Source organism: Trachemys scripta, chromosome 1, assembly GCF_013100865.1.
Source record: "Trachemys scripta elegans isolate TJP31775 chromosome 1, CAS_Tse_1.0, whole genome shotgun sequence".
In the NCBI taxonomy this organism is placed as follows: domain Eukaryota; kingdom Metazoa; phylum Chordata; order Testudines; family Emydidae; genus Trachemys; species Trachemys scripta.
In genome coordinates this window covers 53,292,989-53,317,282 of record NC_048298.1, presented here as the reverse complement: position 1 = coordinate 53,317,282, position 24,294 = coordinate 53,292,989, and the positions used below count along the sequence as shown (strand labels likewise).

The following is a 24,294-nucleotide window of genomic DNA, read 5'->3' as shown; positions in this document are numbered from 1 at the left end:
TACATAGTCATGCTGGTTAATGCAGTACTGGAAGGCACTCTAGTACTGCGGCACGGTATTAGAATAGAATAGAATAGAGACTTATTGTGATTTTCCGTAACAATAGCGCACATTCACACTACAGGAGATAGAAGATTAGCATTTTGGGGTCTAAAAATCAAATTCTCCTCTTAAAGAGAGCTAAGTAATTTTTCATCAAGACTACTGATTAAATGATTTTTCTACACCATATTTCTTGTTATCAAAAGGGAATTTGTAGTGGTAGAGTGGCATATCTCAGTATATGCTTTTGACACTGTGTAATGGAACCATCACACTCCCTTGAGGGTTGGGGGGGGGTCACAGCCCACTTAAGTCAGGTGCAAAAAAAGAAGAAAAAACATTCCCGACTCAATACAGGAAAATAAGTCTGCTTCCTTTGGCCACAGGTCCAAATACAACACAAATGCACAGCTCCTTCCTTCCACCTAGTCCAACTGCTCACAAACCACACAGGGCTGTTTCTTTCAGCCAAGAATTCACTTTGGAAAAACAAAAAGTAGTTTTTACTGTGATTACAATCCCTGGGTCTCAGCACAGTCCTCCTTCATTCAAGCCAGGCAGTTCCTCCTTTGCCCTAGCTGGACTTTGGCTCAGAATCTGCTAGGCTAGGAGCAGCCCTGAGAGCAGCTCCTCTGCTTTCACAGCAGCACTTCTTTCACTCCCCACACCACTAGACGTATCTGATTCTTTTTTATGATTCCCCCCAGTCCAGAGAAACAATTAGTTCCATCTCGCAAGAGCTGAACTAGCCATAGCTACCAGCTCTGCTCTCCAGGTCTGGCTGCTCAGGCAACCTTTAAGAACACAGAACCCGTCACAGTGACTTCACCTGTTTACAGCAAATGAAGCAGGAAAATGTGCTTGCTAACTGCTTTAACCACCAAGTCTGAGGAAACATAGGAAATGTTCCACCAAAAGTGGAACAGACTGACTGACAGTGAAGATATTGGTCCTTTGTGTGCCAATTCAGTAGACACAAGTGTACTAACATCAGCTTAGTAGGCCAAACAATAAGACAATAAGATGAAACCTATTAGAAATCCAGGTGGAAAATGATTTCTTAACTGTGCTCTCTAAAGTCCTGGGGAAAAGATCGGAGGGATGTTTTACAATGTTACCCATTAAGCACTGTGAGAAGGATTGCTTGTCCATCTTTTCTATCCCTCACAGTGACTGTGCCAGCACTCTAACACTTCATCTAACCTTTCAAGACAAATGAAAACTGATGGGCTGATCTGCATCTTTTCCTCAACAAGGAAGTGGCTGAGCACCATAAGCAATGGGTAGAACAAGGACTAGCCATCACTGATAAGAAAAGGAGCTAGTAGTGGAGCAAAACAATATGTCTTGATAGACATTTTTCTCCTCATCCAGCTATAAAATATTGTAGCCAAAGCAAAATCTAAACCTACTAACACTTAGTTATCTTCAGATGAAGACAAAACTGCTTTGAGATTCAAATGTAACATTTTAAAAAAGAGAATCAATTGTCAGCAGTTGAAACTCACATTTTTAAACATTAAATCTTATAGAAAACGACAATGAAAAAATAGTTTCTGATCACTTGATCTAATGTAAACCTATGACTAAATTAGTAATAATATATTAAATGCTCTGAATGTATAACATTTGAATATGAAATAACTCATCAAGAAGCAGCCATTTTCTTAGCTGCATTTTGTTTATTGAGACAGGAAGTCAAGAGCTATGTATAAAGATATGGAAAAGGGTAGAAATTTTCTGTTTTTAAGGTAGGTCTTGGGTTTTTTTCAGGGAGATATGTTATATTGATATAGATACGAACACTTCCTTCCACTTCCAAAAAAATCTGAATACATATTTTTTGTAACTATGTAAAGAAATATTAAAATCACTGAAGTTTTCTATTAAGAAATATGGGGAAATATTTGGCAAAAATGTAATATTCTGCCTTAAGGGGATGGAGGGGGGAAAATGCTATATATATTTCTAGCCACCTACAAAAGTCTTAACAAACCATCATATTGCCATCAAGGAAGCTAAAATACTCACCTGTTCAATCTCTTTGGTTTTTGTTGCAATTGCTTTTGAGCGGCCAAGAATCTGGTTGTCTTCATACAATTCTGTACTATCTGTTATATTTGTCTCTGTTTCTTCTGTCCGTTCAACATATAATGGAGCTGAGGACCCCGCCTTAAAAAAACATAAGTAATGTTAACATTTTTGCTCTAGCTGCATTAAGTTCTATTTGATACAATTACTCAAATACCATTTCACTCTTTTTCAGAAATTTCTCAGTACAAAATTTTTACCACAGAAATTTAAAAATTACACTTATGGATATGACATCAACAAATAGTTAATTTATGAAAATTTACACTTTTAGTGAAATTCAAAAATGCTCTGTGAATCAGTCCCTTGATCATGTTGGACATCCCTATCAGAATCATTTACTTGCCCTTTGTCTGAGAAAGAAGTTGGAGAAATGATACTGATAATAACAGCAATGTCAAAACTAGAAATCAACAATGAGGGGTGTGGTGAATCTGCTACAGGCCACCAGGCAGGATTACAGGATTGAAAACTTCATGGAAGAACTCTTGTGGCATTCAATTGTACAGGATAAATATTGATGGGGGGATTTAACTACCTAGATATTTGTTGAGAAACAAATAAAAACATGCACCAAGAGGATTCCTAAATTAATTAGAAGATGACTTATGAAAATACTAACAATGTGCATGGAGTTGTCCAAGATGGAAAATACAGACTGTTCCTGACCCATGGAGTTTAGACGTCAACTAGAAAAAGCCATCTAAATTTACTCTGTACTGATAGGAAGGAAATGATTGAGAATGTGAGGATAACAGGGAAGCTGAGAAATAATGACTGCAAGGTACTTGAATTCACCATCATATAGAAATGGGTTCACAGAACAGTATTGTTAAAGGGTGATTAGATTTTATAAATGCAAAATTGATGAAGAAATCTAGTAAGGCTTGACAGAAGTACTGTCCATTGTGGGAGACGACGGGGGAATAATAAGACATCATAATTAAGAGGAAGAACACAAGAAAAAGAAACAGCTAGCATAGTCCTGAGGGCCTGTTTAAAACTCTTGAGACAATATAGATAATTAAAAAAGCACAGTAAATACTGTTACTGTATTAAATCTTGTAATGTAGTCTCCCATTCATTTGAAAGGGAGTTAAGCATGCTAAAAACACGTTAATTCAAATAAAAATAGTTCAAACAACATTAAGACGCAAACCAAAAAAATCGATATTAGGAAAAATCTAAAGCAGCCGTTATGTTTATAGCTCATTTTGTTGAGCCCAGGTTCTGCAGCACAAAATGTTAGCCAATATTTTGATAAGGGAACAAACACAGCCCTGGCTTGGAAAATTTCTTCAATACCTCATAGTCAGAGAACTAAACTGATAAACCTTGGTGAAAAGTACCTATGCTGCGATACCTCCCCTCAAAGCCTCAGCCCAACCCCAACCCCCGCCCCAGCTATTTAATTTACATTCCCACATTTTCATTTTCCAAACCAATAGATCAACTCTGTCTCCTGCAAAATTCTATCCTAAGTTAAACAAATACCTGGCTCCCCCCCACACCCCCATTCTCTCTCTTTCTGCTTTACAGAGCTGATGAGCAGAAAGGCCTTGGCTTCGCAGCAGTTCTCCAGTATGCCACTCTGTTTCTTCTTCTCTCACTCTTCCCTCCTCTCCTCTTAGAAAAATGTCTGTCATTTGGTTTTCCTCTAAGAACAGCAGCTTCTGCTGGTCTGTTCTCTGCCTCCACTCTTGTTGAAAGAGCAGTAACACTTGGACCACTCTGCTGCTCCTTTCCTGCAGGGGACCAATGGCTCATTTACATGACTCAACCCACTTGCCCAGTTAAAATTTTCAGCCTCCCAAGGTGAACTATACATATTGTACACTATGCAAATGCTCAGATACTATAGTGCTGGGCACAGCCTTAAACCCTAGATAGATGTAAACTTTGACTCAATCAGTTGAATTTTGGAGACATTATATTTGACTTACAGTACTGTACTATACTATTTCATGGATTATTATTAAAGGACATTTTATCTTCAGAATAAACAACGTTAGGAACAAGAAATTGCCATCCAGGTCTATGTGACCAGTAGCTCAGCATTAATTGGTTTATCTGAAGGCCTAGATTTATTTTGTGATGGGGCATTATATTTGGTATGGGGGGGAAGGGCAAGGGGACTAGAAGAACTAGCATGAAACAGGTGCACAGCAGGAGATAAGGCCTTCAGTCCCAAGAAGTGTTGGGGAGATGGGAGAGCAGAGGCAAAGGGGCAGCACAGCTTGCGGCCCCAACATATTTCAATCTGCCAAATAGGCTTAGTTCTGGGGCTAGTAGGTATTGTGATGTAACTTCTCCTGCTCTATATACCTGCATACACACACAAGCACCCTCTTTACAATCTTTGTGAACATTGCTATTTCACTAAAGTAATACTAGGTAAGAGAGGCAGAACTGTGACATGTTTTGCTCCGTACTTCCTGGAGATGCACTGAGTTAGCTTCAGGGTCTGCTAAGTCTTCCACATGGTCCAGTACAAAACATCTACAATTTTACAAACAACATTCTAAATAATAAATATAAAACACACAAACTTAATATAGTAATCATTTCTGTGTAAGAAGAAAGATTAAGTGCATCATAATAATGACAATAACTACAAGAGAAAAGGATTATTCCTTCAATCTAATTCTTTTTAATGCCAGAAGTATGAAAACCACAGAAGAGTATTTCAAGAAACCATACACAGACTGTTTTTTTATTTCCAAATTATTTACACATACATGTAACACACACATATACTAACTATGTATTTACACAGAAGGACTCATCTGAATTTAACATTCTGAGCAGAAGTTTCCTATGCAGGAAAGAACCAAATTATACGTAGGACTTTATATAAAGAGTAAGTGCTACTTTATTTTTCTCTAAAATGACTAACTGTAGAATCTAATTCATTTATATTAATTACTGGAAAACCTACTACAAATTATCAAATTTTGTCTCTCAAAATTCCCTTGGATCATAGAAACATAGAAGATTAGGGTTGGACACTCAGGAGGTCATCAAAGCAGGACCAACACCAACTAACTCATCCCAGCTAGGGCTTTGTCAAACCGGGCCTTAAAAACCTGTAAGGATGGAGATTCCACCACCTCCCTAGGTAACCCATTCCAGTGCTTCACCACCCTCCTAGTGAAATAGTGTTTCCTAATATCCAACCTAGACCTCCCCCACTGCAACTTCAGATCATTGCTTCTTATTCTGTCATCTGCCACCACTGAGAACAGCCAAGCCCCATCCTCTTTGGAACCCCCCCCCCCCCCGCTCTTCAGGTAGTTGAAGGCTGCTATCAAATCCCCCCTCACTCTTCTCTTCTGCAGACTAAATAACCCCAGTTCCCCCAGCCTCTCCTCGTAAGTCATGGGCCCCAGACCCCTAATCATTTTTGTTGCTTGCTCATTTAGGACCCAATCCTGCAAGGAGCTTAAGTGAGAGAGCAGGGGTCCGCCAGCACAGGGCTTCCTGCAGGTTTGGAGTCTTTTAGTTCAATGTATCTATTTTAGTTCAATGTTAATTCATACTATGCTAACAAACTATGTGAATTTTTCAAAAATAATTAAATCTCAGAAACACAAGATCTCACTACAGCATCCTCCTATTAAATATTTTCTGAAAGGCGGAGCTCTACTATCAACTCTTTGCTGAATTGCATATTTCATAAATCATAAAGTGCAGATATGCAAAATGTTAAAGTTGCAATATTTTAAAATAAATATATGAATGTATCAGTCTTACATCATATTCAGTAATTTCAGGTAAATTGCTTTCATCAGCCTTCTCTGATTTTTCAGCTGCCCATTTGCTTGCAGCCTCTGCAAGTTCCTTTTCAGACAACCTGCTGCTTTTATCCAAGACCTATACAAGAAAATGAATGTTACAGGTTAGATTTAATATAAAAATAACTTGAAAAGTTCAAAGAAGCAATTATTCAGAATCAGAAACAATATTTTCAAAATGGGAAATAAACCGTGGAAGTCATGTTTGTCTATTGGACGAAGAATTAGAAAAATTCCCAAACCAAAGAACATGCATTTTACTAAACTAAAAAAAGGGCAAACTTTTCAGACTTACTTTTATTAAGGTCAAGGGAAACTAGGCAAAGTTATGTAGCAGAAATAATGAAAAAGTGTTGATTTAAGACCTTGGAATTAAATTAAAAAGATAAAGAGATCAAAGGAAAGCGATGTATAAATATACAAAAAGGAGAAGTTAGAGCAAATGTAAGATTTGCTCTGTCTGGTTTGCAAGGCTATAAACAAATCTAAATACAAATAAAGGATAAGTATTGTATACAATACACAAAGGAATCTAAGTTAGTTTGTCTTTTTCATCAACAGAAGTTGATTCAATAAAAGATACCATCTCATCCACCTTGCCTCTAAGTTAATTATAGCAATCAGGAGACTATTCTGTAAATTATTTAAGTTATCAGAAAACTGCCTTCATTAAGACCACTAATTTTTGAGGTGAAAATGTGGATAACGTAGAATACAAGATACCAATGTTTTGAGGTCTTTTTAATCTATCTTTTCAAATGGAAATGGTCACATCAATAGTGTTTTAGAAATGGTCTCCTATTAAGTGCATGACCTTGATTGTTTTGTTATTGTGAGTGGTATCCATTACAAACATCCATGTACACAGGAAACACCCAGTAAGGAACAGCTAGCTCCCCAGATCTTGCTTCAACCTAGTGTATATTTTATGTACATATTATTTACAGAATTGTGTTCATCTAAGACTTTTGGGTGTATGTATAATTATATTTTAAAAAAAACTACACTACGAATTAAGACCAAAGTCCATAAATGGTAAGAGTTTTCTAGATTCTCTGAAGTTTTGCTACTTGTCTCACTCTTACCAAAAAAAAACCCCCAAAAAACCCACAAACTGAAAACAAGTGTGCCTTACACCATGACTTGAAGGTCAATTAATTTAGAATCTGACGAAATGGTAGGCAAAGCAAATTCTACAATGAGGACCCACAATAAGACTACATCTCCAGACTCCTCATGATTACACCCACAGACTCGGTTCTCAACTCCATGGTATCACACAGAAATAGAATTGCTCTCTGAAGTAAAAAGGATCAAATCCCCGTTAGGCTTTACAAATTAAAGTTAACAGCTTTGGTTGAACTCAGAAAAGAACTGGAAACTACTGTGGATCATGGAGTACTGGTGCAGTGTTCTCTCTTTTGTATGTAATCGTTACAGAAGTCAGGAGGCATTGCAAAGAGAGAGGAGTCTGAGGTGCATGGGAAGGGAGGTGATAGATCTCCTCCTCCTCCCCTAGCACACTAGCTCATAAAGTGAGCAGCCCAATCCATTTTTCCCAGCTGCTCAAAGATTCCTGTACATACCCCAGGAGCAAACATCCAATCTTTCCAAGATACTCGATTTTTCTATATTCTTTTTTTTGTAGGAAAGAACACTTTCAACCTGACTCCTCCTCAGTCTCCAAAAACATCCTGTACCATAGCTCCATTACAATCTCCTCCCGTTCCTTGATTGAAGTCCTTGACAATATTTTAAAATAAAATTTTACCCTTGTATTTGTCAATGATAACCAGCTCTGCATGATATGAAAGTAAATTCAGATTCACACCATTTATATCATTTCAACAACCCACAAACAGGAATTCGTAGGATATCAATATTCATGGATTACAACAAACAGAATATGGCTCAAAAATATGCAATTTAATTCTTATAAATCATAAGTAAGGCTACCATTATGTCACAAAGGTCACAGAAGTAACGGAATCTGTGATTTCCAGTGACCTCTGTGACACTGGGGGCCCCACACAGCTGACCAGCCGCCCTATAGTGTGAAAAAATGTTATCTGGCTGAATGCGCTACTTAGGGTGTACGGAGCATGCTCGCATGAACTGAGCATGCTCAGCAACATCCGCTGAAGCCAGCAGTGGGGGACCCCGACAGCAGCCCAGCCTCCGCAGGGGACCCCTGCAACTGACTGGCTGCCAGCGCTGGTGGGGACCCCTGAGATCCCCAGCTGCCACCACTGGCAGGGCCCCCCTTGCAGCTGCTCAGCCACCGCAAGCAGCCAGTCCCTGCAGCTCCCAGTTGCTGCAGGCAGAGGAGGGGCAGGGTGCTGGACCCTCCTCCCTCTCCATTTTGTCAGGTATGTTTTTAGTCACAGCTTCCATGATTTTCTGTTTCTTGCCGGTGACCTGTCCATGATTTTAACTAAAAATATCCATGACAAAATCGTAGCCTTAATCAAAAGTCAATAAATGTATATATAAAGAAAGTCGCCAGTACACTAAGTGTAACACAAAAGTAAAAAGATCCAAGGAGGTTTAAGTTACAGTGAACTAAATTTAAAACCATTTTCCTTCTGAATGAAAGCATCCACACAGGATGTAATATGCTATAACTTATACATATTGACTAATCACCTTAACTGTCCAAAAAACTTTCCGCATGTAGAGAAGCCATCTGTGCGAGTTGCCATTTAATTGATACTTTCCCAACACAAGTCAAGTTTCCTAATAAAAACAGGACTTAGATACTATTTTATAATTAGAAAAGAATGTAAAGCACAAATCTTCGAAGTTCTTATAAGAAGTTCTAATTCAAGAGCTGTGAATATTGCCAAACTTTTTTTTAAGTATGCAAAATAAAACTCTAAAGTCCTTTCTCAAACAGGCTGCATAATTAAAAAAAAATAAACCTGTTTTGTTACATAAATAGATTTCACAGCCTAGTTCCTATAGTCTTGTTATAAGAGGAAGGCAACACAGGTACAAACATTGCCCTATTCCACAGTCCCAGCTAATGCCGAGGGTAAGTCGAAACCCAGGAAGAAGCTGAGATGTTATTTTTGGGGAGGCAAATTAGCTACAGAGGTGGCGAATTTATCATCTAAAAGAAGTCTTAAGTCCATTTTTGTTAGCTTAAACAGAGCTCTATATATCTTGCTATATACTTATACTGTAAGATCTTTGGGGTAGGGACGGTCTTTTTGTTATGTCTGTATAGAGTCTAGTATAATGGGGTCCTGAGCACTACCACAATACAGAGAACAAATATACTATCCCAACCTGTTCCTGCAGGCCCACTGTCTTAAAAATAATGTGCTAAACAAATTATATATATAAATATGCATATGTGCTGATATGCACATGTACATAAATAAACAATATAAAACTATATAGCCAAAAATAAGGAAGTAAGTCAAACAGCGTTTAAGTGGTGTGTTGGAAGCACAATTTAGATTTTTAACAATGAAGTATAAGACTTAGCTTTTGAATTATTTTCCATTTGTCGTCTTATACCATAATTTTAACAGAATTTTGCATTTAATCATTTGTAACTGCATCAAACTCAATTTATACAAGATTTAAACTAGTTTAAGTGTGTCCATAAAACAAATAAAAAAAAAATGATTTTAGCTAAACCTGCGCACATTTTGGGTGTTAAATAGTCTGTATATCAGTTCCCACATCTGTAAAGTTAAGAGACTAAGGCTGTGTCTACACTGGCAATTGAACGACAAAACTTTTGTCTTTCAGAGGTGTTAAAACCAGCCCCCACCTCCCCGAAAGACAAGAGTTTTGCCGCAACAAGTGCTAGTGTGAACAGCGTGTTGTCAGCAAGAGCGCTTTCCTGCCAACAATGCAAACACCGCTCATTGGGGGCGGAAGTTTTTTGTTGGCAGAAGAGCCAACAAACAGTGGCTACACGGCGCATCTTTTAGCGGCACAGCCCTGTCGCTAAAAGCTGTATAGTGTAGATGTAGCCTATCACTCACATATCCCAGAGGGGTGTTGAGAATCAGTTAATGTTAGCACACCAGTTTGAAAATCATGAAGAACTGCATAAGTGTGAAGGAATGGCAGAGCACTGCAGAAGTCTGATCAGTCCTTTCAATTAACCGTTTTCGCCTTTCACACCTTTTTTCAAAAACACTAGTTAGTCTTTCGCTCGGGATTTCCATTGCTTTTAGTATTTCAAGGGAAAGTTTTCTTAACTGTCTAAAAAGTGAACTCAGAAGCTGTGGGGGATGCCATTTTCTTTAAGGTCCTGTTCACTCTAAATATCGTGTCCACATTTCTTCTTACTCCAGGAGAAGCCATTGAATACAATGAAACATTCTGCTTGCTTAGTGGCAAAACACACTGCCTCTGACTGTCAAACAAGAAGATAGGAATCTGAATTTAACTTGGATCGTCTCATGGAAGTACCACTATTAAAAACAAAAACAACAGAAACATAGTTCACCTTTGAAGAGGGTACTGCTGTGGAACCTGATGGGGATGCATCTCTTGACGTTTTCAGTGACTGAGCAGAAGGTCTCTCTTTACCTATAAAAAAGAATAGTTACAATTTTATTCAAGTTGTGTTCTCTCTCCTCCTCCTCCCCCCCCCCCCCCCCCCCCCCCCCCCCCCCCGCCCACACACACAGGAGTGTGCGCACCTTGCAAAACTGTAATGAAAATTCACCAGGCCATGCACAAAACCTATCTCCTCATTCTTTGATGATGAAAATAATCTAATGATATTCTACTTGCTTATCAAAAATAAAATTGTCTCTGGCTAAGATGATGAATAGTAACATTTTATAAAGCTGACACTTATCCTGAGAAAGCCTAGTTTTCTCATTTCCATTATTTAACTGGAAGAATATTTCAGTCTGAGATTGTTGGATATTGTTCTATATTCCTGTAAGAAGTGAAATGAGGAATTCTACATCTTTTCAGTGTTAAACATCGTGATCAGTCACCAATCATAGGACCAAAACCAAAGCTTGGGAAACTGGGTATTCACAAGGGTAGGTTTAGCAGTATAATAGGAAATCCAGCAAAGCAATAAATCCACAAAGTCCCAATGACAGGTAGGGATCTCTTTTTAGCATCAGAGTCTTACTTCTCCATGTTCATGTCAACAAAATTAAAACAGGAACAACTAGAAGCTACTGTTCAAAATGCAGTCATGAATAACCTTGCCAAATTTCCATTATGGGAAGCCTGCAGCAGCAAAATACTTGGCAAAAGCGTAGACTAATACTTGTCATATATTTAATTAGAAAGAGAAATCAATTGAAAGTAACCTTCATTTATTAAATATTTTTAAAAACCCTGATGTGAATTACTTTAACAAAACTAATGACAACTAAATAAGTCTGTAACTGAAGTACCCAAGTAATGATACATAGCACAATGGGTCATGTCTAGTGAGCTATTTACTTTGTATGTTCCAAGATGATGTAAATTAAGAATGCACCCACCTTTGTGCATTTTTAAATACCAATATCTAAAAGAATTAAGAAACTGAAATGTAAATAAATATATATTTTAAATAGATCTGGAATGTTAAAAAGAAACCTTTGTAAGTTGCCCCTTTTCTGTCTCCACAGATTTTCAGGATACTCTGGCTACAAAGGATAGAATTTAACATCAACCTAACTGGTTGAGGAAAAAGGAAGACCAAATAAGCAAGTGACAGCTGCTCCCCAATTGCAACAAGATACAAAAAGCAGCTGCCTTAGCGGTTTCATATTTTATCTGATCATTCAGTATAGCCCTTCAAGATATCCTCCATACTTGTCCATACAGTAGAAACTGTTTATCTTGTCTGTATTATTTTACTCTCAACGACAATGGTCATCACCTTCCTTTTGCTAATATAATTACTTTATTGCTTTTCTCAGGTCAAAACAATAGCCTACTGTACCTCTCAACTACACCTAACTGAGGCAAGTAATTTTTTTATACATATATTTAACTTTGTTCCACAAGAAGGCCCTGATCCTGCAAGCTGCTCCAGGTGGAGAGGCCCCCCTCTACCCACCTTTACGAAACAACCCCCCTTTAAACTCACCAAATGACCCCTGAATCTTTCCATCTGCACATCCCCTTCACCACATTACACCCTCTAAACACCATCAGCTCGGTATTCAGTGAAACTGGATGGGAAAGTTTGGTAAAAGGGATGCTAGAAAAATAATAAATCACTTTTTAAAAAATACCTGCCTTCTGATTTTTCAGCCTTTAGGAAAGCTACTCACCCTGAATGTGAGAGGGATCATTACAAGTTCAAAATTCAACCTTAAATGCATAGACAAATGTGAGCATTTCCCCAATGGCTTGGAGGGGACTCCACTTACTCTCTCCTATGCTCTAAGATGAAGGAGCTGCCATTCTACTTTTCTCTTCATACCTGGGAGAGGAAAACCATTCAATTTCTCTCCATCCTCTCCCACCACAGTACTATCCTAATTCCCTATTGATTGCCCCACACCACATACCCTCTAAGTTTCCATCTTTATGCCATTCAGTTTTCTGCTCCACTCACGTTCTCCCTTCCTGTTCCTCCTTAGCCTGTTTTCCATATGGCCTTTCATATTTGTCCTCCTTTACCCCTCAACCTCCCGTACCTCATATTCCCCTGCCCTTCAGGCTCTCTCCTGCATCCCTCCAATTCACCAGATCTACTCAACATTACATCTTTACCAAATTGTGCAGACAGAAAATGTTGTTTTAACGGATACATGTTGACAATAAAACATTTCAGAACAAGATTTCAGAAAGGGCCCAAATTTATAAATGATGAAATCTACATAGTAAATTAAAAGAACAAAACAACTAACCATGTGAAGTAGCACATTGAAAAGCTACTTAAACGGACAGAAAAACAAATGCATGCCTCATTTTAAGCCTATTTCAGAACCTAATTTTAACTATAAAGTCACAACCAGCAACCTAATAGATATATATATAGGAGCTATAAACAGATGTGTAGGTCAGCAGATTAATATCACTTTCTTGGCAGACAATAATTCATTAAAAATAAAAAAATCAAACAGAAGGAGGTCAGAAACCCTTTTAACTCATCTAACTCCAACTAACAGCTATACAACCGCATTTCAACAGAATTATCTATAAAGAGTTTTCAAATCAAGTGGCGCTGTCATTTACAATAATATGCAGGAAATGTGTATTTTTTGTATCCCCAATTTGCATCAGTATAGCTGGAGATGGAGGACTGGCACAGGATATTCCCCCAAACCATTTATAGGAAGACATTCATGTTCCAGACCAGGTTTCTATGACTGAGTGGGTAAGACCTGCATGCAGAGGTCACTGCTAGTTATATGCATATACCTGACATGTTGACCATGCACCCTGGCTCATGTCATAGAAGCGCTGTAGAACAGCTTCAACTTTATGGGGAGCAAGAATAGGGAAAGCCTCATATTCCTGCTGTTGGCTGGCCTTTTGCGTGCAGATGCCTATCTGCAGACCCTGCCAGGTTTTGGTTCTTTAAATATTTCAAAATACAACAAAGGTAACAGGATGGGCTTTTTCTTACATGTGCTCCAAAGCAAAGATTTCTTGTCAAATTATATTCAAACACTATTCTAACAAACACAACTGAAGCCCTCTCCACTCTGCAAGTAAACCATTTTAACTCAGTCATCAAAACAAACGCTTGCAACTACCAATTTTCAGGATGCAAACCATTTTTAAGAAAAAGTAGCATGGTGCAAGCAAAGTTGCTTTCTTAAAAACAGTTTAATGGAGATAGACAAGACATCATTTAACTCTGGAGTAAAAGACAGCCCAGACCTAAGTGTGGATATCTCACTTTGACTAATATAGCTGCTGCTTTGTAAAGCTATTTGCCAGATTACACCTGCAGTGTGTTTTTAAAGAGACAATAACACTATATCATCCAACTTGACATCTCTGAACAAACATGCAGTTAGTGACTAACACATTCTATTACAGAAAAAGTACAAAATCCCCAGACATTTTGGAACATTTCTCTCAAAATGTAAAATTTTCTATTAGCCCAGACAGCAGGTTTTTCCATTAGAATTCAATATATGAGTAGCAATATGTTAACATGCTGCAGAAGTGCCAAAAAATCTGCTCAATTGTAGAAAATTCCCAATCCCCACAACATTTCCCAAGTTTTAGACAATCTTCTCCGATCCCTGATAATTACATTCTGTTTACCTAAATCTCTATTGCAGCTTCAGGAGGGTGTCAATTCTTTACTTTTTGTTCTAAACGTTTGCGTAGACCTGCTGCAGCTGTTAAAAGCCTGAGAGGCAGTCTGTATTTCAGTGGTGAATGAAGAAACTCCTCTGTGTTTATGAATAGTTATTTAAATGCTTTGGGATGTTTTGGAGTGAAGGTGCTATAACTGCCTGCTATGGGCACCAGGGAAAATCCAACGTAAATGTCGTATAACAACAAGTAAACCTGGATTTAAAATTAGAAGAAACAAAAAGAACACGACTGCCAAAGTGGACAACAGATTTTGCACAATTTCATTAGTATTTGTAAAGAGTATGAAAAGAAATCCATAAATCCACCTAATCTGCACAAACAATCGTAGCTATAAGCACCTCAACGGGAAAGAAAACATGCTTCCACTTTTGTTTGCAAGTTTTTCATACATGGAGGTTTTGGATACTTTTTAAACAGACATGGATCTCCTTTCTGGAAAAAATGAACATTCAACCTTTTGAAATCCAGGCCATACATTGGATTGCCCAGCTTTAGACACAAGATTTTGCACTGATTTGAGGGTTGCAAGATTTGGGAGAATCAGAGTGAGAGGGTTAAATTGCTAAAAGAACTAATATGCATTGTTAGCACAATTCTATGAAACATCATGTTTTGAAAATGTAAGGATCTTTACTTTTTATTTGGCTTTCCCACCAGAATTTTTCCTTTTCTTCTCAGTTGCAGAAAGAAAAGCCCTCACCTGATTGCTCATGGCAAAGCTGCCTGTAAAGGGATCCATTACAGAAGCAAAGGGAGAAAGAAACAGAAGCATTTGGTACTAAAGGAAAATAATCTGCTGTACACAGAAAAGTCACGCAGCTGATGGAACTCCAGTCAGCCTAGAGAGGCTATTGAAAAACACCTGCAAGCTCCCTCAAGAGACCTTTACATATATTCATAAAGGAATAAAGAGCTCCCTGAAACATTTAATAAGGCAGGCAAAACATAATCCGAACAAAAAGTCTAATGTCTTCATGATATAAAGAGAAAGATCTTATATAATGAGAATCAATTTCTCCTCACTAATCAGTTTTCATCATTAATCCAGCATTACCTTGCTGAGAAATATTTCTTTTATGTAAAGATGACATACTTCTGCTATGCTGGGACTGGTGGAAAGAATAGGCTTTGCTTCTTTCAGGGGAGTAGCTCCTACTGCTGACACTGGAGCCGGATCTGCTGTGTGGAGAATCCCTTCGGCTCACAGGCGATTCCCTGAAGAAAGGAGAGTCCCTCTTATGAGGGGATCTCTCTCTCAAATAATGAGAAGGATAGAAGCTTTTTCTTCTTAAGCCATCTCTGATGTCCCTTTGAAGGTAGCAGAAAAGATAAAATTAATTACTTCTCCATACTCTGTTTATAGAAATTACAGAAATCTAAAAGTTCATAACTGGCAACAAAATAGCAAATTTCCATCTCTGTAGTAAGTAGAAATAGGTCAATCATTCTCTACACAGTAAATCTGAGACCTCCAGTATCATTAAGTACTAAGTAATTCTTGGGCCAATTTAAATTGGTCAAATAAAAATTGTTAATCATATGTTAAATGTAAGGAGATTTCTTCAGGTTTTCATTCAGTTCAACAGATTTTAGAACCGGTTCCAGCGTCTCCTCATCAAATCCTCCACCTCTCTTATACTAGTTGGTAATTTACGCAAACTACTAAAGATATATTAATAAAGAGTATATATTTGAAGGGTGAAAGAAATATTCACACAAAATGCAACTGGATGCACCTTTAGTATTTTACATTTTTTTCTCTTGCACAGTCATTCCACTCTCTCCTTTTGGACACTATCCAAGTTTTAATATGAAATTAATTAAAATAAAAACAAACCCAGAGAGGAATCAGTAAGATGCATACATAAGTACTGCTCACAATCTTTCACTGTGGTAACTCTCACTAACTCACTCTTAATATTTAAGTTCTTTGGGGTACTTGTCATTTTAATTTGTTTGTAAAGTGCCATGAACATAAATGATGCTATATGCAATAATTCTGATTTCAAGCTGTAATAATTGCAAAATTATAATTAGGGCTGCAAATCTGACATGTAATTTTTAATAAAAAATCATGGAGCAGTCATGATAAATTTACTCTAAGTCATGGGTTTAGTGCCTGATCCGTGATTTTGATTAAAAAATGCCCTGACAAATGAGGGGGTCACCCACCACCTGGAAGAGCACTCTTTGCCCCAGGACCACAACTCTAATCCCAGCCCATTGAGGGGAGGAAACCCAGGGGGGATGGAGGTGGGGACTGGAGAGTGAGCCTGCCCCATGTTCACCCAGGCATCAGCAGCTCCTGTGTACCCTGTGGCTGGGCCTGGGGTTTGAGCCTGTTCCACACTCACCCTGGGCACAGGCAGTGCCACTTGCTCAGGCTTGACCCTGCCGCCCCTCCATCATCATATGGGGGAGGCATTGTGAGAGCCAGATTTGAGTGAGTGGTTCGGTAATCCTGTGTATCAGGTCACAATGCCTGAAACAGGTAGCCAGGCTCAGCCCCATGGGACACAGGAGCCACTGCTGCAGGGTGAGTTGCATTAATTAATTGTTGTTTCTGGTGGCTTAATTTAAAAAGAAATACGTTTGAAAAAAGGAGAGTTGTGTACATGAGAACTGATTAAATACGCAATAACCACCATTATTATTACCACCATAGCACTTAGGAGCCCTGTTATGACCATCATGTAGATGCCTGAATGTATGTGAACTTAGTAATTATACATATTAGTTAAGTGATAAATACTTCAGAATTACTGTATATTTCACCAATTTTTAACAAGCATAGTATTTGAAAAGCTTTAACAGCTCCAGATACAATCTAGCGTGAAAACTCTCATTTTCCAAGTTCTAAAAGTGTATAATTTACCTGAGTTTCCCATAAAGGAGCTGTTAGGATACACAGATAAATAATATGGAGCAATTGTTTATAATGACATGCATATAAGAAATATGAAGAAACAGCTATTCAGTCACATTCTGAGATTTAAACTGGGTGTTTAAAATTTCTATAGTGTACAAACACAGACAACTTTTGATTTTTCTTAAATAAACAAAACACAAGCTTTCAGGCAGACTGGTACACCACGTTTCTGCCCAAAGCAAATTTTTATGAGCAAGTTATTAAACCCCTATAAACAGAGGACTTTATTATGGAAATGTTTACAGAACCCCAACTGTTGCATATCTGTAATAAATACTCTAATATTCATTCAAGAATTTACAAAATATTTCTAAACAAATCTTCATTAGATCAGAGAGCAAAAAATAATGGGGGGAAAAAACAATGACTGCAAGAGAGTGTGATGGATCAAAAACGAAGTATTTTGAATTTTATTTTTATTCATGTTTTTGTCATTCTTCATTTATATTGTTAAACTAGCCTTGCTGAACTGTAATAATACAAGCAATTAAATAAAAGAATTTCTGAACCATACAGCAATAACTTCACACTTCTGATCATATTATTAATGCAACTAAACTTGTTAAACTGAACAAAACCGCTCGAACAAGTTTTTATTTATTTATTTCTAAACATATATTCCTTCCCCAATGTGAATACACTGGAATATGCCTGCAGCTCAGCAATTAAGACACCATTTCAGCAAAGCATATGCTTGATATTTCAGCATGTGCTTAAATGGTCTGCTGAATAAGGATGGATTTAACCACTAATTCTCTGCTGAATTGGGACTTTAATGCAGGACTAAAATCCCTTTAATGATTGAATTTAATCTCCATATTTGACACAAATAACTCTTCAGAGTACAAATGAATTTTCTATGTAATATTTTAAGACAGTGTATTGACATTTTCATCTCTACACAAACTCTACACACACACATTCTGATAATCTTGGGCATAAGTCACTCTTCACATTTTAAAATTAAACACAGTTATTCCCTTATTTGTCAAACTAATTGAGATACCCCAGATTCGCTGAAGTTCTGTCAGCTACGTAAGTTATCTATTCTTGCCAGCTTGACTATCAGAGGCAACATTTTAACAAAACAAAAAACAAAACAAAAACACACACACACAGAAAGGAAGGGTGGTAGCATCAGGGGAGTGCCAATATTCAAGTGCCAATAGTGGCCTTCTAGTTAGGTTATGGAGGTGAAAGGAAATGTGGGAGTGGGAAATCAGTTTGGAAGGAAGTAGAGCTCAGCTATGACAAACCACTGAATTAACGTGAATACCTATAAACAAAGCTGCATGTTAGTTGTCCAGTATAAGGGTGAAGATCTGTGCGGTGGAAGGAAGATGACTGAGGCTGACGAGGAATTGGTGAGTTGAATATAGAGGGGCTGATTTATCATATAAATGCTTTTTTCTTTGCTTGTTAAGGGTTTCATTGGTGATATACACAGCCTAGCAACCTTAACACAGAGTGAAAGACATGAGCAAGTATGTGTGATAGATCACAAACATACTTTTCCATCCTGAACAAATAAATAAAGGGATGTGAATATACAAATGTTTATTGTTTTACTACACCTCACTATACCTCCCAACTTTCACATAAACGTGACACCAGCCATCAATATAACAAGAGACCAAAATGTGGAGTACTTCTCGTTTTTTTGCATGTCATGTCAGAATGGACAGTTTTTCTTTTTAACTGCAACACCTGTTTTTAAAAGATATTTTTGCAGTGTGTGAATTAAAATCAATGCGGTTTTATTTATTTTTTTAATAAAGAAAACAGGGTACTCAAGGTAAGGTTACAAGGCTTTCCTCAATAATAAGGCTATTATATGCACATAAATATAAGTAGTCAAGAATGGAAGAGGAAGATTTTAACTCAGTCTCCTGGTTCCTGGCCCTGTGAACTTTCCCCAAGATTAAGGGGTTTTCTGATGGGAGGATATGTGTCTCATCCATAGAACATGGCCTGAATTAGCAGTGAAGCATAACAGGGAGCTTGACTCAGATGAAATGGAAAACATCGCATCAAATCCATTACACCTCATAAGTCTGAGCTTCCCAATACACATTGTAGTCATTTTATAGTTTAAACACCCACACAAACAGTTCAAGAATCAAGAACTTCTCCTCCTCTAACATTCTACAAGTCTGAGAAAAATGAAATCAGAACATAAAGGAGAGGGATCCAGATATGTTAGTATTTCTCCCAGAACTCAGTAAATCTTCCTGTTAAGATCAATATGTATACTGAAGTAAATCACCAACTGCAGTTTACTTATTATAATCCTTTGTTTTTTCCTAAGATCTTAATCAATCCCATACTGATTTATCTTCTACTATACTATACATCTGGTCCCAGTGACCTTTATTTGAACTCTCAACATATTACAAACAATGACAGACTTCTCATATCTATTGGCCCAGCAACGTTTTATAGTCAAGCAACTTTTTACAGTATTTAAATTAGGGATGCTTAGCTCAGTGTTAGCTCAAATAAAATTCATGTACTAGGTCTTGTTAGTTTAATCTTATCAATAGCTTTAGAATGGTTTCCCTAATTCACATGAAGAGGGGTGCAAACAAGATCCTCATTATGGGCCACACAGATAATCAATATGCACTGCTCTTGTGGACTGCATGTTTAAAATATGAGTAAGTTACACTTTAATTCTAATTTCCATGTTGTGCAAGCCATTGTACGCTGTGCAGGTCACTGTACTGAGCCCAAAATTTGCCATTGCTTACACCAAAACCAAGTAGAAAGTCTGTCAGACCTTCCAGTATTTTTCTGGTGCCATCACAATCGGAGGGAATATGGACGACTAGGACAACATGAGGAGGATTTGGATATCCTTTTTCTAGGACTGTATAACTAGACCGGGTGCACACTTAAAACTGAATTGGGAAGCATGTTATTCCTGTTTGTACTTAGCAGTGGTGAAAACATCCTCTCCCTTTTCTAGGCCCTGTCAGTGAAGTAGCTTGGTAGCTATCCCACCTGCTGGAAACAGCAAAGTGACGAGGAGTCTGAGATGGCAAGTCATAAAGGGATGTTGTAACTCAGAAGTTCATGTTTTCTGTCTCCATCTGCTGACAGGAGAATCTACTGCCAAACATGTGGGGTGGTATAGAAGAACAAAGAATAAGAAATATACAGCCCTGGCATAGGGTTGCCAGGCGTCCAGTTTTCGACCGGAACACCGGGTCAAAAATGGACCCTGGTGGCTCCAGTTGACACTGCTGACTGGGCTGTTAAAAGTCCGGATGGCAGTGCAGCGGTGGCCCAGGGCTAAGGCAGGCTCCTTACCTGCCCTAGCTCCGTGTGGCTCCCAGAAGCAGCCGCCAGGTCCTTGCGGCCCCTAGGCACATGGGCGGCCCGGGAGGCTCTTCGCGCTGCTGGCACCCTTGACTACATTATCCTGTGAGTAGCTGAGATCATTTGGACTGTTTGTAGAGTAAGGTACTACTCAATACAAGAGTGACAGAACTGAATCCTAAAAAAATTAAAAGGGAAGACAATTGCAAGTTTTTGATCTTCATATATGGAATCCACAGAATATTCCAGTTTTAAATTAACAAACAGAAAGCACAAAATTTTGCCTCCAATCTATTGCCCATAGTGATGACTGTGACAGTGTACAGGCTTTATGCGGGGGGGTGCTCATAAATGTATGTATGATATAACTGGAATAGGGTTTTGCTACATATGCCATGTAACATATCTATGTAAAGGTTATGATCTACTGGTTATGTTCATCCTAGTTGTATGCAGGCACCATTTGTGTGTTCAAAGTTATGAACATTGGCTGTATAATTGCTTGATTTCTAAGCAGCCTTAGTTAGAACATTTTGTCACTTCTTGGGAAAGGAATGTGCAAATTAGGTGCTCAGTCAGGAAGCACTTAACAGACAAAAGAGCTTGGAAGACTCCAATCCACATAAGAAGTCTACCTGAGGATGTTCAAGGTAGTATGTGGGTAATGGCTACTACCTGCAAGTCCTGAGTCATGCATGGGCATGTGACTTGCCCACGTGATTCCAAATCTCCATTTTGTGACTGGATTCTACACAGGGTGAGGTCTATTTAAACCCCTGGGAGGTTTTTTTTGTCTTCAGATGACTAAAGAAGGAGCCTCTCCACCCCCCTCCCCTCAGGATACTTGAAGGAAACTGGAACAAAGGACACTAACTACAGGGGGTCTGAGTGATTGCTGGACCCAGGCTGAAAGGAGATTAGCCTGTAAAAGGGAGCATTCTGGAACTGGTGAGGATCTTATCTGTATTTAGTTTGATTAGACATAGATTTGCGCATTTTATTTTATTTTGCTTGGTGACTTACTTTGTTCTGTCTGTTACTACTTGGAACCACTTAAATCCTACCTTCTGTATATAATAAGATCACTTTTTACTTATTAATTAACTCAGAGTATGTATTAATACCCGTGGGAGCAAACAACTGTGCATATCTCTCTATCAGTGTTATAGAGGGTGAACAATTTATGAGTTTGGGATTTATTTGGGTTTAGACCCCATTGGGAGTTGGGCATCTGAGTGCTATAGACAAGCACACTCCTGTGAGCTGTTTTCAGGTAAACCTGCAGCTTTGGGACAAGTAAGTCAGACTCTGGGTCTGTGTTGAAGTAGACTGGAGTGTCTGGCTCAACAAGACAGGGTGCTGGAGTCCTGAGCTGGCAGGGAAAACAGGAGCAGGGGTAAGTCTTGGTACATCAGGTGGCAGCTCCCGGGGGGTTTCTGTGATCCAACCCATCACAATGACATATTAGAAAAATCGTTTTTTCTTCTCTCTTTTCCAGAGAGCTCAATCAGCAGATCAGATTGCTCTAAACCTGATGCAGAGCGTGAGGGAGAAAGCACTCTGGTGAAGGACTCCCAATTCTTACTTCTGACTCACCCAATGCCCCAAAGCCAGATTACGTGAAAGAATCCAGAGGAAGCTGCCTTGTGATACAATTTTTTCAAGTTATTACAAGTTACAAATACTTTTATTTTTATCAGGTGGGGAGGGGAAAGGAAGCCAATGTATATACAGGAATCTAGCATCATGAACAGAGGCCAAGCTTTAGTGGACAGCAGAACACCATAAAATACAAAGTGTGCAAGTGAAAGTAACTCTTGGGAAATTGAGTTTTTCAGTAAGCTTTTTTATTTAAAAAGCTACTGAATCGATTTGGGAAATGGCAAGAGATTGGGAAGAAAAGAAGTGTCCTCTCAAGCCATCCACCATGTACTGCTGTGTTTCTATACACAGACAGTTTTTACAGCTGAGCTTCCTACAGTTCTCCTGAAAAGAATAGTGTTGAAATGGAAATGCTGACAGGCCATTAACTACACAGTCACTGCTTGCCATGTTATTATAATTCAATCAATCTAATCAATGTAAACGTTATTCTTACAAGAATATATACCTAACCAGATAAAAGACAGAAGAAGAAAAAGAACTTAATAGAATGTGTTGATTTAATCATCTCAGTTCCTGTGGCTGACTTATCTAATTTGGTCAATAAAAAGGTTCAAAGGCAAATGTTAAATTACAGAATGTGTTTGTAAGATAAATTATTTTGACAGACTCAAATCTTGCCATTATAGTTTGTTTTATCTCTTTCCTTATTTCCTAATGGACTTTTTATAAATTAGAAAAAAAACACTCTTTAATTTCATATACTTTTTTAAAGGTGAGGTTTGAAACACATTAACAATCAGGAAAAGACGGTTACTTACCTGTACTGTAACTGTTGTTCTTCAAGATGCGGATGCAGATGTAGAAGTTCTGTCCAAGGAAGCAGGAATGCATTGGAGAGGGAGCCTGGGCTGTGCCCTCTCAGTGAGCAAAACTGCTGGCATTTCCTGTTCTGCTTGGTCACGAACAGGTCCACCTGAGGAAACTCCCACCTTTGGAAGATAAACATGGTAACCTCTGGCTGAAGGGACCACTCATGGTGAGAGGAGAAGGATCTGCCGAGGTGATCCACCATTGCATCCTAGGCTCCCAGAAGATGCAAAGCCTGGAGTTGGATGGAGAGCTTCATGCAGAAGTCCCATAGATGGATGGCCTCCTGACACAGGAAGCGGAGGAATGAACTCCTCCCTCCTTGCTGATGTAGAACACAGCCACAGTGTTGTCCATCAGAATTTGTACAACCTTGCCTTCAATCAGGGCAAGCTAAGCGGACCGGTCTGAGCTCCCTGATGTTTATGTGCAGGGAGAGTTCTTCCTGGGACCATAGGCCTTGAGTCCTGAGGCTGTCAAGGTCCCCAACCTAGGTCTGGCACGTCCGAGACTAGGAACACTGATGGCTGGGGGGAGACAAAGGAGACTCATCATTACTAACCATGGGTCCTTCCACCAGTCAAAGAAGGGGAGGGCCAGGGTTGGAACAGTGGGCACCGAGTCCAAGTGGTGTATGTTGGGGAGTAAACTGAAGCTAGACATTTCTGCAGGAGCTTGAAGCGTAGTCCCGCATGCTGGACCACATACATGCACGCGGCCATGTATCCCAGTAGCTTGAGACAAACCTGAATCAAGTTGAGCACTGCTCCAATAAACTCTATTTTCTGTACTGGAATAAGAGTAGACTTTTGCTCATTTATCAACAGGCCCCACACTCGGAAGGTGGCTTGGAACAGGTTGATGATGTTCTTTATTTGAGCCTCTGAATGACCCTTGATCAGCCAGTCATTAAAGTACGGGCAGACTTGAACGCCTTGCCATCTGATGAAGGCAGCTACCACCACCATGGTATTGGTAATAAGTCTGCTTTACAATAAACCTGAGAAATCTTCTGTAGCATACCAGTTCCCTGGATCCAGAGAGACCATGCGAAACCTCAGTTTCTTGAGATATTTGTTGAGGTGACACAGGTCCAGGATGGGATGAAGGCCTCCTTTGGGATTAGGAAATAACAGAAGTAAAACCACTTCCTTCTCAAGTTTCAAGGTACCTCCTCCACAGCCCCTACCTATAGGAGGGTCTGCACCTCCTGAGCAAGGAGTTGCCCATGAGAAGGGTCCCTGAAGAGGGACGGGGCTGGGGGCCTGGGAGGGAGGGGTGGATGAAAACTGCAGGGTATAACCGTTGGTCACCATATTTAGCATCCAGGCACACCTTCAAAAGGCTGTTTGGGCCCACCAGAATACCTACATGACC

At 38.9% G+C, this 24,294-nt stretch overlaps 1 protein-coding gene across 8 annotated transcripts in view; it reads right to left on the bottom strand.

Annotated features, from left to right (window-relative positions):
- Positions 1-24,294, bottom strand: part of PPHLN1 (periphilin 1) — a 130,405-nt gene that overhangs the window by 56,677 nt on the left and 49,434 nt on the right. For 6 of the 8 annotated variants that reach the window (XM_034769599.1, XM_034769617.1, XM_034769639.1 and 3 more), the window contains 4 exons: positions 15,250-15,503; positions 10,399-10,481; positions 5,887-6,006; positions 2,074-2,214 (listed from right to left, as the gene is read on the bottom strand). In XM_034769599.1, the coding sequence (XP_034625490.1) occupies positions 2,074-2,214; positions 5,887-6,006; positions 10,399-10,481; positions 15,250-15,503 (598 nt within the window). The remainder of the gene's footprint in view (positions 1-2,073; positions 2,215-5,886; positions 6,007-10,398; positions 10,482-15,249; positions 15,504-24,294) is intronic. The other 2 variants (XM_034769631.1, XM_034769656.1) reach the window with 1 other exon arrangement.